We start from the raw sequence: 16,428 nt of genomic DNA, 5'->3' as shown, positions 1-16,428 counted from the left end.
TATTATAAATATTTCTGCACACACAAGAATGCTTTTTTTTTCCCATCAGGCATTTGGATTGGCATGGGAATACAAATACAAAGCCTTTATGTTGCATGAGATATAACTTCACAACAGATTTTATATATAAAAAAAATGGAATTGGCCTTCTTAGTTCATTTAAAAATATCTATAGACTTGCTATGTGCAGCTGTCTCATTTGATGAAATTGATGTATTTTTGCAATGAAATAGATACTTTAGCATGCACGTCTTTATAGATCTTTATAAATCCCCCTTTCCCTTTTCAGCTCTAAGTCAAAACTCATCATTTGATTTAATGTGGCAGTTTCTCCTCTTCCTGACTTGTTAGCTCACACGATCTTCCACATATATAGCTGACATGTAGTTTGTGAGAGGGCGGGGATTAGAACTAAGACCTCTTGAGGTCACAGTAAGCACACTGGTAACGTTATATAGAAAACTATTTTGTATAGAAGTGGTTGGAATTGTTGCATTTTTGGGAAAATGAAAATTCTCATTAACCCGTTAATTAACCACCCTTAAATGTCACAGAAACATGAGACTTGTGTAGAGTGTACATACTTGAGATGCTGTTTGGAAATTCTCATCTGTAAGTATTTGTCACCTCACTGCATCGTATAGCAATCAATATTGACCCTGTAATCTTGACCGCTGGCACAGCCATTGTTTTAATCATTAATTTCTAACTTCTCCCAAGGTAAAAAGCATAGGGACATTTTGATTAGTAATACTTCCTAAGCCCATTTCCTCTCTGGCATAAATTGCCTTTTCCCATACAAGTGAAGAACAATAAAAGAAACAAAGTCCTTTCGAAATTCTCTTTGTCTGGAGAACTACTGGATGAGGCTGAATTGTGTGCTAGACATTGGCTCCTTGAGGCTTTCCTCTTCATAGCTACTGCCTGATGCAACAGCCAGGTGGGCATAGTTACCCAGAAGCTACCCGCTAGCTGCTGCAGTTACTCACTGGCTCTATAAAGGTGCACTTTTAATAATGATCAATGAAAACTGACCCTAGTCAAAAAAAAAAAAAAAAAAAAGGTCTGACGTAATCCTTTTGACTATGCGAATAAGTTTCATGTCCCCTAAAGACTGAAATGTTAGCTGTGAACATTTTGAATTCCTAGAGGGTGGTGTGATTATAGAAAACCCTTATGTTCCTATTGGTGTCTAATTTTATTGATATGCATGATTTGAGATTACTATGAAGTAATAGATTTGCATGGTGTTATCTTTTTTTTTTTCTTTTGGTGTTATCTTTTTAACCAATATTTGTGCCTGGAATTCAGATTTGCTTTTTCTTATTTCCATATGCTCTATTTTAAACATATGTTAAGATGTTATTTAAAACTAGAAGTACTGAAAAAAACCCACATAAAATATGTTTTCTTCATTATCAGAGGCTTCAGTGCCATCGTCATTTGGAGTAGGAAGGAGAGAATGGAAGTTATGTCTGTAACACAGATTTTTAACAAATAGAATGCACAGCTGACTGTCATTCTACCAGGTGCACTGGTGTTCTCAGAGGAGACTCATGAGCATTCTGATACGATTGTCCCTTCTTGTCTGGTGCCAGCACCATAATGTTCATTGAGTGCTTTCCAAGCTCCAAAGACAGTGTTGATTTTTGTGGGAAAAATGCGATTTAAGAAGCCTATTCCACATTTCAGTCTAAAATGTATGCTATTGCTTTCGAATTTCCTTAGAGGTGCTATTCAAATAAAACTACAATGCCCTTTCAAACAGCCTTTCTACCTGTTGTTCTGGGCGCTTGTGGTTGGATAGTGCCATCTTAGCACAAGCGTTACTGTGGTATTGTGGGAGCCAACAAGAGGCACTGTGGCCTCTTGTTGATTTGCTTCAGTCATCAAAGAGATATATTCAAGTAACAAGTTGTCGTGTGTGTGTGTGTGTGTGTGTGTGTGTGTGTGTGTGTGTGTGTGTGTACATTTGCATGTCTGTTGGTGCCACAAGTAAATCTTGGAGTGTCTTTGCTCAAGAAACGTGAATCATACAGTGAATCAATTGTAAGGTCTCTCACTAACTTGGGGCTCATACCTGAGAAGGCTAGGATACTTAAACAGTGAGTGCCCTGACCACCTGTGTCTCCCTCCTTAGGACTGTTAAAATAAATGCATAACAACAGGGCAGGCACTATGTGGATTCTTGGGCACTTTACACACTGTGCCATCTCCCCAGGTCTCCAAACAATAAGGCTTTGATATTCAATTCAAAGAGTATGGGCTTTACAAACACTATACTAATACTAATACTAATACTAATACTAATACTAACAATAATTGTTATTACTATTACTATTATTATTATTGATTGCAGTTTCAGCTTTCTTCTCTTTCATGTTTTCAGTTCCAAAGAGTGTCTGTGTTGTGTCCCTGCCACAGATTACTAATTGCTTTAGCCTTTCATCTCTGGAAGAGTAACTCTGATAATGAAATAGAGATCAGTACTTTTCTCATTCACTGTTAATAAGGAGTGGTAATGGAAATTAGCTTCCTGAGTTAGGCTTCATTATTAACTTTTAGCTAATTAATTCTCTCTCGCTGTGTGTGTGTGTGTGTGTGTGTGTGTGTGTGTGTGTGTGTGTGCGCTTGTCCTGAGTATCTATGTGTGTGTGTGTCATATGTATGGAAGGTCATGGGAGTCACAAGAGGCAAATGATCCCCTGGAACTGTAGTTACAGGTGGTTTTGGCTACGACATGGGTGCTGGGAACAGAACTCCCATGGAAGAGTAGTGGGTGCCTCCTCAGAGGAAGGATAGCACACAACGAAGAAGAGACTTGGTACCCTATGAGCATATACAGGAGGAGGAGGTCCCCCTCAGTCACAGTCATAGGGGAGGGGAGTGGGGGGGGGAAGCGGGAGGGTGGATACAAGGGATGGGCTAACAATTGAGATGTAATATGAATAAATTAATAAAATATATTTTAAAAAAAGAGTAGTGAGTGCCTCTACCCATTACCTGATCTCTCCAGCTTCAGGTTTCATTAGTTTAGGAGTAATTTTGTTATTTTTTTTAAGTTCTAAAATTAATGAATGTTTATATTTGTTGAAAATATTGTCAACTTTGAGAGCTTTTAAAAATATTTGTCTTCCTGAGGGGGATTACCTCCCCCTGTATATGCTCATAGGATATCAAGTCTCTTCTTGGTAACCTGCTGTCCTTCCTCTGAGTGCCACGAGGTCTCCCCCTCCAGGGGACATGGTCAAATGTGAGGCACCAGAGTACATGAGAAAGTCATATCCCACTCTCTACTGTGGAGAATGTTCTGACCATTGGCTAGATCTGGGTAAGGATTAGGGGAGGGGAATAAGGGGAAAATGGGAGGGAGGGAAGAATGGGAGGATACAAGGGATGGGATAACCATTGAAATGCAACAAGAATAAATTAATAAAAAAATATTTGTCTTAAAAAATCTACCCAAAGCATTTTATGTTCTCATTTTTTTTTTTTATTTAATGACGTGAATGAGAAATTCCTTCCTGACTCATAGCTTGGTTGCTGGAATTGTCCCCATCATATGCCCCAAGAATTATGCTATTTGTGTGAAGTATTTTTTTTCAAATGCTGACTGCCCTGACAATAAATAATACAAACATCAAGGAATAAATGCTCCTGCTAACTAGCAACAATTTAACCTTCTACTTTATCTATAAACAGTGGAGAGATTAGCCAGGGGGCTCATTTCCCGCTCAGGGTCCAAGAGGGTTGTATGTGGATTTTTTTGTATGATTCTTTTTTTATTTAATTAATTTATTCAGATTACAACTCAATTGTTATCCCATCACTTGTATCCTCCTGTTCCTCCCTCCCTCCCACTTTCACCCTATTCTCCTGCCCTAGGTCTAGGACTCAGGGGGACCTCCTCCCCCACTATATGGTCATAGGCTATCAGGTCTCATCTTGGTAGCCTGCTTATTCTTTCTCTGAGTGCCACCAGGCCTCTCCACTAAGGGGAGGTCATCAAATATGGAGCACCAGAGTTCATGTCAGAGTCAGTCCCCACTCTCCATATAACTGTGGAGAATGTCCTGTCCATTGGGTAGAACAGATTAGGGGTTCAATGTTTATTGCTTATATTGTCCTTGGTTGGTGCAGTAGTTTGAGCAGACCCCCCCCTGGGCCCCGATCTACCTGTCACGATGTTCTTCTTGTAGGTTTCTAGGACCCTCTGGGTCCTTCTATTTCCCTATCTCCTATATTTCTCTTACCTAGAGACCCAGTAGGATGTCCTCACACCTATCCTAATCTCCTGGTAAGTGAAGACTTTTGGGCTAGCCCGCAATTATAAGTGAGTATATACCATGTGCGTCTTTCTGCTTCTGGCTTAACTCACTCAGTATGTGGATTTAAGAATCGCTGTGGAGATGGAATATCTGCCATCCTCCATTGTCCCTGTCTGTTGGTGGCTTTCAACATAAAACAGACCAAGCTTCCTACCATCTGCTGTGTGTTCAGGACTGACATTGAGGTCGGTGTCTCTATGATGCTTAAAGTTTCCCAGTTTAGAACACTTCCATCCTGCAACCCAGCCACGTCTCTGTTATGTCAGTCATTGTGTTCAGGCCATTTGAATATTCATATGGCCAAAGAAAGCAGGAGGACCCTTGCCAGTGGGGTGGTGGTTGCTGCTGTCACTTGAAGTCAGTTAGTGGGCAGCGGCCTGTAGCCTGTAGCTTTATATACTTAATTTCAGGCAGGTCAACCACTGCATTGTAGGAAGGGTCTCTTCAGTCCTTCTGATCATGGTTTGCACAGTTACATCCCGGTGTCTGGAGAGGGGTCTGGGTACCATAGAGCTGTGGTTCTTATTTTCCTGCCTTGTCCTAAACTCCTACTGGGATGCTCCTTTTGCCAGTATTCCCTGGTAAAGATGTAGGGGACAGTTCATTATCTAGCCCTCAGCCGAGTAGTTCCTGGCTAGTTAACTAGTTTGGTCTATGGTGGGATCTTTTCCACATTTGACAGGTTCATTGTTGCACTTAGTGAAACTGTTTTATTTGTAGATGCTTCTTATTATTAAGTAACTCTACCTCTAACATAAAATATTTAGATATTTGCATATGGTAAATGCATAATATAATTGTATATTAATCCCAATATCTTTTTTATACTATAAAAGTTAATATAATATTTCTACCATGCCACCAAGATGAAAGGAAATAATAAACCCTGGCCATCTTTCCACAATGGCCTTTATTGTAATAATATTATTCTCATCTTGTCTATATATTAGTTTATGCATTCTCCTCATAACTATGGACATTGGATGGTTTTAAATTTTCCATTTGCAATTTTTTTTGCTTTGCATTTCTTTTTGCTTTTCTCTGTTCGTCTCTGTTGCATAGGAGTGTGTACATGTGTGTGTGTGTTTGCCTGTGCACATGGATGAGGCCCAGAGGTAACTTCAGATGTCTTCTTAATTATTGCCCACCTTAGTTTTAGAGAGCAAGTCTCTCATTGAAACTATAGCTCATCTTCTGACTAGACTAACAGCCTAGAGAGCTCAAAGGGCCCACTTGTCGCTGTCTCCTGACACCTGCCCCTCCCACGACCACCTTCACTCTAGGGTCACAAAATGCGCTACCACAACCAGGTTTTTTAAATGGATTTTTGGGAGCCTAACTCAGGTCTTTATGCTTATGTGTCAACAATCTTACCAATTTGGCTATCTCTCTCTATTCATTTTAAAAAATATTTCATTGTTTTAAAGATGCCTTTTTATTTTTAATATTACCTAAGACATAATCTGTATTCTAACTAAAATTCGGGAAAGAAAACTTATTGCTGTACTACCTATGATATGACTAATAAAATAAATATTAAGCAAAGAGGAAAGTACACAGGAATTTGTTTTGACTGTGTACGTATGTAATGTGTCTTTTGGTTATCTACTTCCAACTATAACTTATTATGAAGCATAGCAAGGCCTTTGCCAATAATGACTTCCAGAAAACTGTCAACATTATATCTATATCTATACACAAACATACACACACTCATTCACACTCATTCTCTCTCTATTACACACACATCTTGAATTGCATTTAATAACTTAGAAGAATCATTTCATCTCTTATTATGACCCATAGTTTAGATGTTTCATCTACTGCCAGCTATATGCTTACATTTCATAACTGCCAATACACTAAATATTTGCAAAGTATTATTTATACTTATATAGAGTTACAAAAATGTTTCAGGTACCATGACAGAATGAAAAAAAAATTTCTGAATTTTAGGCAAACTCAACAATTCCTTTCATAGCATATAATTATGGTCTGTATTAGATGAGACGTTTATAGGGTGAACGTCGGATTAGAAAACTATGTGTGGAATTGTATTGCAGCTCAAAACCTTTCAGTTTTAGGCAAAGCCATCTCTAGCTCATATTCTCTATAAATGGAGGAAGAGTACAGACCCTTTTCAGTGTTGTACCACCAGTTACCATAGGAAACCAGCATCAAAAGCCCTCTTCTTTTCTCTGGTCTCCCTAACAATAGTGACTTCCTGGACTTATCGGCAACGTGTATCTATGTCTGTGTATTTGTGGGTTTTTGGCCTTTAGTTCTTTTTTAATCATTTAAAATTTAAAATGGTGTTTACCATGACAACGCTCATGGAGGCCTAGGGAGGTCTCTTTAGAAGTGGGGATAAAGATAAATCAGCTCTCCATGTTTGAAAAGTATCAACTAAAGTGCAGTTGTTTGCGTTGGCTTGTCAATGGATGTTTATGAGGTGAGCATAATCCTGTTACAGTTACCGCAGTGAAATACGTGCTGTGCAGATAGCTAGTAAAGGGCCGTGTGAGCAGCGATGCTCGTGGAATTCTAATGCTACAGAGATAGGAAACGTGGCGTCTGCTCTGGCTAATGCTGCTGCTACTGACCACGGTAAAAAATGGAGGCGAAATCAGGTTTTTAAATACTGCGAAGAAACCGTATCTGCACATGTCACCAGCAGCAAACATGCCAGTTCTGATTGGAGTCTTGTTTTCCTCTGTTGCCTTAGCTCAAACAGTAGCATTTCTGACATTTTTTCTTATTTATCGTGAAGCCTTAAGAGAAGGGACATTGCTGATAATGATTTTTTGGGAAAGCGTCAGTAAGATAGATCCTCACACAGGAGATGTTAGCTGTTGCCTGAAATATCACTTGGGTGCAGTTGAAGCTGTCAGATCTGACTGTGAGTTCAGCTTTGTTACCACTTGTTATCGTCAGTATTTTATTCCCAGTACGTGCTTGCTTGGTACATTCTGTTCCTTCTTGTGGTGAAAAAAATTTGTAATAGAATAAAACTTCACACTGAGCTCTCGTTTAAAGGGCATGTTGAGAATGTTAATACACTTGCAGATTTGTTTCTAAGGCAGAGTGTCACACACCCTAGACTGGCCTAGAACTCATCTATCTGGCGTTGAGCATCTTTCTGCTCTACCTCCAAGTTCTGGGATTGCGAGTGTGCGTCACTCGCTATATTTCCAGTTTGGGATGATTCATATCTAGCATACTGTTTCCTAGAGCTCAGTGAAATTCATCCATTTTCAGTCTTTAGACTCAGAGGATTTATTTTCGTAGAATATTACATGAAGAATAACATGGCTTTCACATTTCACATGTCTAAACTTCAAGTTCATGTTATCTGTTTCCATGCAATTCAGGTTTAGTTCCAATACATCATTATTTGGCATCTGCATAGTAGTACCTGTCTGGCATGTCCATAAAGGCCTCCAGAGTAAAGAAGGGAAAGTAGATATTAAAAGGTCTTTTGCACAAGGCAGAGGCTACAGAAATGCTTTGTTGGGGTGGGGTGGGGGGACGGGTTATGGAGGTTGAGATGAATTTGAATGTTTTTTATCATTGGGAAAAGTAAGAAGGAAGAAGTTTATATTAACTTATATTTGCCTAACCATACACTACGTCTAAAGAAATACTGAGAAAAAACACCCAGCAACGCTTCAGAAGGGTAAACACAGGACAACGATTATGAGCCAAAGTGAAGTTTGATCATCTCGGAAAATGCACTGTCATGACTGCAATGATCACTTGTTATTTTAAATAACCCTTCCCAATATTAGCATCCTAAACCTAAAGCAGATAGAGAAAAAGACTAAGCCACACAGTTGCCTTGTGTCACAAAACAGGAGCATGTGAGCTCAGCCTAACCTTTTCCAGCTCCCAGTGAACCGATTTTTTAATATTGGCATCATAAATGTGATTATCCAAACCCAGTCTTCTCATTATATGCCCAGTGGTCATATAGACTCTTTGTATTAGGAGAAATTATGGGGATAATAATATCATATTGGAGACCTATGAAGACATTTATCAGAACTATAAAAAATAAAATAAAGGTATATGAATAGTTCATTCACCATATAACATAAGGTCGGGTTAAATTTCTGTGTTATTAGTCATCAAACTAACGTTTTAGCACAGAAAAAAAATCTTATAGTATGGACTTATAATTTTCAAGACAGCAGACAGCAGAGCTCCTTGGGTAGCGTTGGGCTTGAGACCTTCATGTGCACCACTTCAACCATGGTAGCTTTTGGGCCACATGCGGTATCCACAGCAGTTCATGCACCACAGAATCATAGTACCACTGATTTAGAGAAAGAGTTGGCTAATATTTCACTTAAAGCCTCCTCCTCAGAGAGAGTCCTGGAAGTTGTCTATAAAGAAATAGCACGTGAGTTCTTTTCTTGCCATAGAAATTCAGTAATTAGATAATTGTGTTCAAGATAAGGTTGAATGAAACAATATGCTTTAAAAGGAAGGCAGTTTTATTTCTATAAAATTATAGCTTTTATTAGGCAAGTAAATTTGGCCTATAAAGAGTACATAAGATGATTCAGGTTATCAACATGGAAACAACTTTCTTATATGATAAGAAACCTTGATTTTAGGTTGGTTATGAATGATCTGGTTTGGGATTCTTTTGCTTAATTGATTTTTTTTTATTGAGAAAAGATCAACAATATAATGTTTGAATTATCACAGTAAATATATAATGCAATGTATTTAAAATATTTGGTTATAGCACTAAAGTCATTAGTTAATTAATATTTGTTCTACCTAGCCTTAGTTTCTTTAAATATTTAGCAAATTCTACCTCTAATATTTTCCCATGTAAATGAACAAATTGAATCATATTTCCCTTGCATTCAAAGAGTTCTACATCCTCAAAGCAAAAGAAAAAAGTGTATTCATAATTCATTTTGGAACTAATGAAGCATTATGACATTAATCTAATTCAATTTTTATTGACAAGTGTTATGGTTCAAATATGACTCAGTCATTTGTAGACCATCAGATTCAAGTTAGTCGTGTTAGTGTCTAAATATGCAATATGGGTACTACCCAAGGCATCAAAAGAGTATGTGTGAATTACATGTATGGTCAGAGCATGAGCCTTAATCTAGAGAAGTATTTAGAAAAATAACGAGTCAAAAATTCAGAAAACCAAGAAAATTAAATTATGTGTTCATATTAACAAGCATGATTTATGAAATATATTATGCATTATCATTATTTAAAGCATGCCACAGGACTACAGATGTTAGGCACAAACTAAATAACTTAGTATTTGTAAGAAATATTGTTGCTTCCAAAATCATGTAGAAGCAAAGACTTTGATGGGCGATGACCTTTTAGCAGAAACTGGTAAAAAATCTCCAGCTCTTTTTGGTCTTTGTTTTTGGTTTTCAAAAATGTCCGAAATTTCTAAACTTGTTGAGCAATTATTATGCTTGAAAAGAAAATGAACAATTCTAACTTCTCTTCTTACATAATAATATCTTTTAAGTTTTTAAAGTTTTTTTTCCCATGCTCCACATGTTCTGTACAAGCACCAACCTTAGGGCAAGCTCTGACAGGAGGAACACCGGAGAGCAAATGGGAAAGCCTTGGCTGCACAGTAATTCTGGCCTAAGCTAGCAGAGTGGGCTAGCTTCTGGCCAGCGGAGCACACTGCATGCAAGTCACACGCTAGGTCAGCAGTATCATAGAAAGGGGGAAGGGAGAGTCTTCATCAGTAATTGGACTTTTTTGTTTTTTCAAATAATTATTGGATTAGTGACTAGTCCGCGAATCAATATGTCCACACAACTTTCACTAAAGTGTTTAGACACTGAACTGGCAAATACTCCTGTCAAATGCGTAACTCAAATAAGTCTTACTTTGGGGGAAAAAAAAACCCCAGTATCTATGGTGGTGTAAGAAATGGATCAGCAACATAGGACACAATCTAGAATTAGGCTGTGAACTACAAAAGTCATTCACACATTCGGCACAAAGAAAACATCTCTACCCAGTCTCATATTTCCTTATGCTTACTTTGAATGACTTCTTTCTTAAATATGCTCGTTATGTTTACATTTTTAGAATCACTGAATTGCATAAGAAAATCCACCCATTTTCTTTCTTCATAGAAATGTCTAAGGCAGTGTCACTGATGGTTTGACTGTCACAGCAGTGGTGCCGTACTTCAGACAGCACTAACGGATTTTTGGTTCCATGATGAATTTTTCTCTATGTGGATTTTAGCATGCCAGTAGATAAGTAAACTTCTTCTGGGCCGTATTGTGTTGAGCCAAGGAAAACGATATGACTTCGTGACTCATGTGGACACTGTGCTGAGTTTGGCTATCATTTGGCTTTCAAACAACTGCTCCAAGCATTTCACTCTGGATTCCCTTCTTTCCTCAGGGCCGGTGCATAAACTTCTCCCGAGTTCCACATCAATAAGACGAGAGCACGAAGCATGAGAAGGTAAGAGGGACAGCACATCTTCATCATGCTGACTTCCAACAGAATGGACAGCCTCGTGCATCTCAGAAGCTCTTGGCACAACAGCCCAGCTCCTCTCTGTCAGGAAATGTCCTCTCTGACTTCCGCTTCCTGTGCACCAAACGTTTCCAAACACTTATCCTGCCATCTACATGAGAGGTAATGAAAGTCAGCGATAACTCATGATTCACAACACCGAGAATACAAATGTTAATTTGCATTGCCGCCGTGTATGCAAAGCTCCTTTGGATGTGTAAGGGGACAAAGCAGGCACAGCAATGATGTAACGATTCCAAAGCAAGGACCGGCCGCACATCCACCAGCCACGCAGGTTTGTAATGGAGACTGGCTGCTTTAGACTCTGACGCATGGCGCGTGTGCTTTTGTTCACCAAGATCTTTAGCTACACGCGAAACATGAAATTTCCCACCAAGCTAAACAGATAATGGAGCCCACTGCCTTGTAGCTATGTCAGATAACAAAGCCTTTCCAAGCCCTCCATTACTTTGTGCCTTACGGGAGATTTCTGACGAGAAAATCTTGTCACTTTACACGGAAAGTGCACACGCATGACAAAATGTAGACGAGATGCCTCAAGGTACTGGATGCAAGCAGGATTTTGCCCTTTAGTTCTCCAAGACACCTTTTCTTTCATTATGCACTTGGGACAAGAGAATTAATAGAGCATTAATTCAACAGGAAGACCGCCTCCAACCAAAGACCTGGAGTGCCGCATAAAGACTCATGGTCTGAGATCTTGTCCTAGCCTGGTAGACCCCGTGTCTCAGTGTTTACGATTTAGCAGTGCGTAAAGCGTTAATATCTGTAAACACACCTAGGTGTTTGTTTGGCTTTTAATTTAAGGAAGCAGGAACTACAAAGCTTTCGCTCAGGGTTTTTTTTTCTTCTTCTTCTTCTTCTTCCTTCAAGTCTCCAAGGGCTCTTCGGCGTCACAAGCCAGCAACTCTCTTTGCATGAAAATTTCAAAGTTTAATTAATATAATTAAAGGCAACAGCAAGCAGCAGCCTGTGAAGATTTCTCTCATCTTTTTTATGCCTTTTGACATTGAATGACCTACCACTGTATGCATGTTACTTGGAAAATGGAGAGCACCGCACCTTGGTTGTGATTCAGCCTGGAGAGAGAGAGAGAGAGAAAAAAAAAAGACCTCCTTCCTTCAGTTTATAAATTAAAATCAGGAGGGGCGCCATCAGAAAGCACTGACAATATACGTACTATAAATTTTTAGAAATAGCACCATCGTGTCACATCGACGATGCCAAATTATGTTAGCGTGAGCAGAGAAACACGGTGGGGGAGGAAGGCCGCAGCTGAAGGAAATAGCTCAGATGATCTAGTCACTTTCGATACTGTACTTCAGATGGGAAATGGATATTCGACTGGAAACCTGACAAAGCGCGCCTGCTTTGATGTGAACTGGTATAGACAATGACCAGTGGCCGGGTCAGTGGGATGTCTCTCTGCGAGCACAAAGGCTTATCAAATGACACTAAAAATAAGTTCAACAACCATCACTTTGGAAGGGAGAAGGCGAACGCCTCATGTTTGGCGGGCATGTGAGTGCACAATATGGAAATGAACGATTTAGAGCATCCTGGTATAATTACCCGCATTGTGCTCTTCGCGGAGATTTCCAAGGGCCGCGGTGATACTTTTGGTTGGTGTCCAGGTTTGTGGCAGGGCTCCAAGAAGCCTTATGCACACATACAAATATACAGATGCACGCACATACTCTCTAGCTTGAATCTGGTTTTTTTTTTTTTTTTTTTTTTTTTTTTTTTTTTTTGCTCAACCTTATTTATGTCACTGACTGGACTGGCTGGATCCAAAGTCACACCTTCACATATTAGTGAATAAAAATTTTTTTACCTGTGTCTCTGTTATCAGTTTCTTTAAGTCCGCTTACAACTTACACTTTCTTGGGTTGAGTACATCAGAGCTCTGGTTAGTAACAAGATGGAATTCTATTCCGTTGCAAAACACCCAGCATGTTCACAGTTGACTCGCAGTTGATGCTGTGGGTACAATCCGTGTGTGCACGTGCAATGTAGAAGGCTGGTAAGCGCACCCAACTCTTTCAGCAGTAAGTCCTTGTAGACATTTGTTCTGTGTTTGTCTCTAGAGCAGGGCCCATGGCTACTTTCTCCAACGGGCACTTTATTTCTGATGCAGGCACACCCACCAGTGATATTTTAAGAGCATCAAAAATACTACAGAAGCTCTGGCTATGTTTCTTTGGTAACCACTTTAATTTTTTTTTTTTTTTTACAGAATTATGTAGCGTATTTGCACCATGAGGAGTGTAAATAAACCTCTGCCTTTAAATGGCAAAATAGCTGTCTTGAGATTTGTTGCCCTGGCTAGAGATGCGTAATAAAAATACAACAAAGATCTCTAAATGAAGAGGATGAGTCATGAGTCTATACATGGACTGAAAAAGTATCATTCATAAGGTTCAAAGACAGATGGGATTTCTTCGCCCTTACAGTTATGAACCAGATTAATGTAATGCTTTAATCACAAATCTAACCAGACATGGGAAGAATTTGTTTTTAAAATTAATCTTCTTGGCACAGGACATTGAAAATCTCTACGTGACACTTTTCACATACATAGCAATAGCTCCCATGTAATTTGTCTGGACATGACGTCAGCCAAGATCTCCTTTTTTTTTTTTTACAAGCAAATGAGTCTTGTCCATCATCCGTTTGTGTTGCATAAGGTTGCAAAAGCAATTAAGTGGGAAATGACTCCTAACTTATGTGTCTCCTCTGCCTAGAAAGAAAGTTTTGAAGGCATCTATATATATTTCATAACAATGTCTGTTCTTTATGGATTTGATCCATAAATATTTATCTATCTGAAAACTTTGATACTTGGAATGTTTTCTGTAAAGCATTTGGTGCTCCAAGAAGAAACATTTGGTGCTAAGAGTTGCATCACTGATGCCTTCCCCCAAGTTAATTCTATTTTAAAAATTTATATTTTCTTCCCAATGAGATGCAGAGTAAAACTTGAGAGTCTCCATTGACTAGGGAGCAGCATCTGTCATCTCTGGTTAATTACTATTTTGTAAGAGCATATAAAGTTTAAAACCTTATATTTCAAATTTTTGAGAAGTTTTGATTATGTTTCCAATGATCTTTGTTCTAATCATTTAAATAACAAGTTATTTATTATCTTTTGAAGAATAAATCTTTATATAAGATTTGAGTGTCTCTATAAACTGAATTTCATTATCTGAGTGCCTCTGACACTTGTTTACTGCTGAGAGATATGCTTACTTCTTTATTTTAAGATTGAAACACTATCCGTGTTGTGGCGAGCAAGTTAATGGAGACATTGCTGATTAACTGCCTTACAGATGTTATGTTTGAAATTTCTGAAGACAAAATATAATAAGGTTATAAATACAAGTATTAGAAAGCATTGTAATTTCTTCCTTTGCATAGTCTGGCTATCTTTTGTTAGATTTTTCCTTCCTACCATATTAGGAAGCTTATTAGAATTTAATTACTACTCTCAAAGTGGTATGTATATGCACACAGGGAAGATGGATACTTCTCTCTCTCTCTCTCTCTCTCTCTCTCTCTCTCTCTCTCTCTCTCTCACACACACACACACACACACACACACACACACTTTAAATGATAAGACTAATTGGTGAATCTGCTGTATAGTTAAAGAAAGTGGTAGGCAGGTGAAGCTAGCAAAAGTTGTCTGTAGTCAGTGTACCCTAGTGAAGTGTCAGTAGATTACTTTTATGTCTAGTAGATTTCTATGATATACTCTAAGAGCACTGTAATTTTTGTATATTTCTATATTTACTAGAATTTTATTCAATTAAGTGGGTAAGAGAAAGAATAAATTTATTGAAAACTCATAATGTAGCCTGCCTTGTGCTTTTCCATAAAAAAATTTTTTTTGTTCTCTTACCAGAAGAAAAATTGAATATGAAAGCACATGGACATAACATATATATCAATACTTTAATGTACTTGTTTAGGTTGCTTTACCCGTTACTCAGCTTAGGAAGCTGGTTCAGGAGATCCTACATGGAGACCCAGTGACCCGCTGGCTGGTTTGAGAGGCCAACTGTTCAGTAATATCAAAAGTTCCTCCAGTTCTGATGTTTACATTAAAATGATGAAATCAGAGGTGTTAGTATTTATCTCAAATGTGTGATGACTGTCTCCTTCCTTGTAACATTTGGCAGTATTTGCTCTGAAAACTGCCAATTTGGTTGCAGGAAAGACACTGAACTATAGTGTATAATTTCATAATTAGTCACAATGAAGTAATTTATTAGTTATCTTTTTACAGTAGAGTTTGGCAGAATGACTGGCACTATGGTGAGCGTATGAAAAAAAAATTCTCAGAAGATGGGCAAAAGATTACAGTCTCACTGTCTCAAATGTGCCTAGAAAGAGGTAAAAGAAATACCATGCTCAGAAGTAGTTACAAAACAGTTTATACATTTTATACAAATTTAAAGTTTAAGCCTCCTCAAAGTCAACATTAGACAAAAAAAATCAAAACAACAACAAAAACTCCTACTTAATTAACAACTGTGCTTGGGTTGCCTGTAGCACATTTCAGCAGAAACTGCCCTGTTGAGTGATTTGGCGCAGTGTGGGATCTGTAGTATGTTTGTACAAGGTTAACTACCTTGCTCTACAGATTTACCCTATTCAGTATATACAGTAGAAGCCTACTGTAAGAGTCCCATAAAAATAATCCTAATATTTCTCCTAATCATTGCAAAGTTATGTGTATCTCAGGTGAGTTGGCTTTGCAAGATCAGAAATGTTAGTCACAATATAGAGTAAATCTTAAGCATGATTAAATGTATGTTTAAGTTGATTCAAATTAATTAGAAATATCAGAAAAGAATGTCCAGAGTAGCGATCATTAAAAATAAGTGCATTGCCTTCATGGAGGAAAACACAAGTTAGCAGTAAACAATATAGATGCAAATGAAAGGGGCTGAGCACTTTCAAACATAGAAGATGATAAAGGAAGTTGTTGAATAATGTGTTAAATTAGGAACAAGTCTAAATCTTTTGGCACAGCTCATGGACTCCACCATTTGATTGGTAAAAGTAACTGGGGAAAGGAAAAACTCAAAATGTGAAACAAAACTGACCAGTCCTAGCAGATGACACCTATAAATGGAATCTTGACTTGATGAAATTCTGATGTGAATTCAATTACCACGATCACACTAATCTTCCCTTCAAGTTCTTCTACTTTTTAGAACATCTTTTCATTGTAAAAGTTCCTGCTAATTAAACAGAGCAATGGCAGACCTTCGTTTTCTTTAAATACTTTGTTTGTGTGAGGCTGTCACACAGAAAGAATGATTATATTTTAAACAATATGTTCAAGTGTAAAAAATCTTCAACAAATTCTAAATGCTTTTTATGGGAGAAATTTTGAGGAGTTTTGTAATGAGTATCTTGAGTCTCCTCTAAGGAGAAAGATACTTCAGAAAGCTGGAGAGAAGTGTAAATAATCTAATACTATCAGGGACTGCACCATGACCTGTAGTGTACTTTTCAGGGATTCAGTGGCCTA

General features: G+C 38.1%; 1 protein-coding gene across 2 annotated transcripts in view; it reads left to right on the top strand.

The window, feature by feature from the left end:
- The window catches only part of ANTXR2 (ANTXR cell adhesion molecule 2), a 123,247-nt gene extending 110,522 nt beyond the window's left edge, over nucleotides 1-12,725 (top strand). For both annotated transcript variants that reach the window (XM_084759361.1, XM_084759360.1), the window contains one exon: nucleotides 10,749-12,725. In XM_084759361.1, coding sequence (XP_084615487.1) covers nucleotides 10,749-10,787 — 39 coding nt within the window. In that variant the 3' untranslated portion in view covers nucleotides 10,788-12,725. The remainder of the gene's footprint in view (nucleotides 1-10,748) is intronic.
- The last annotated feature ends 3,703 nt before the right edge of the window (nucleotides 12,726-16,428 follow it).

The sequence above is a fragment of the Acomys minous genome, assembly GCF_964271855.1.
Source record: "Acomys minous genome assembly, chromosome: 15".
Taxonomy (NCBI): Eukaryota; Metazoa; Chordata; class Mammalia; order Rodentia; family Muridae; genus Acomys; species Acomys minous.
Note: the sequence above shows the minus strand (reverse complement) of the source record. Positions and strands in the feature narration are given on the sequence as shown.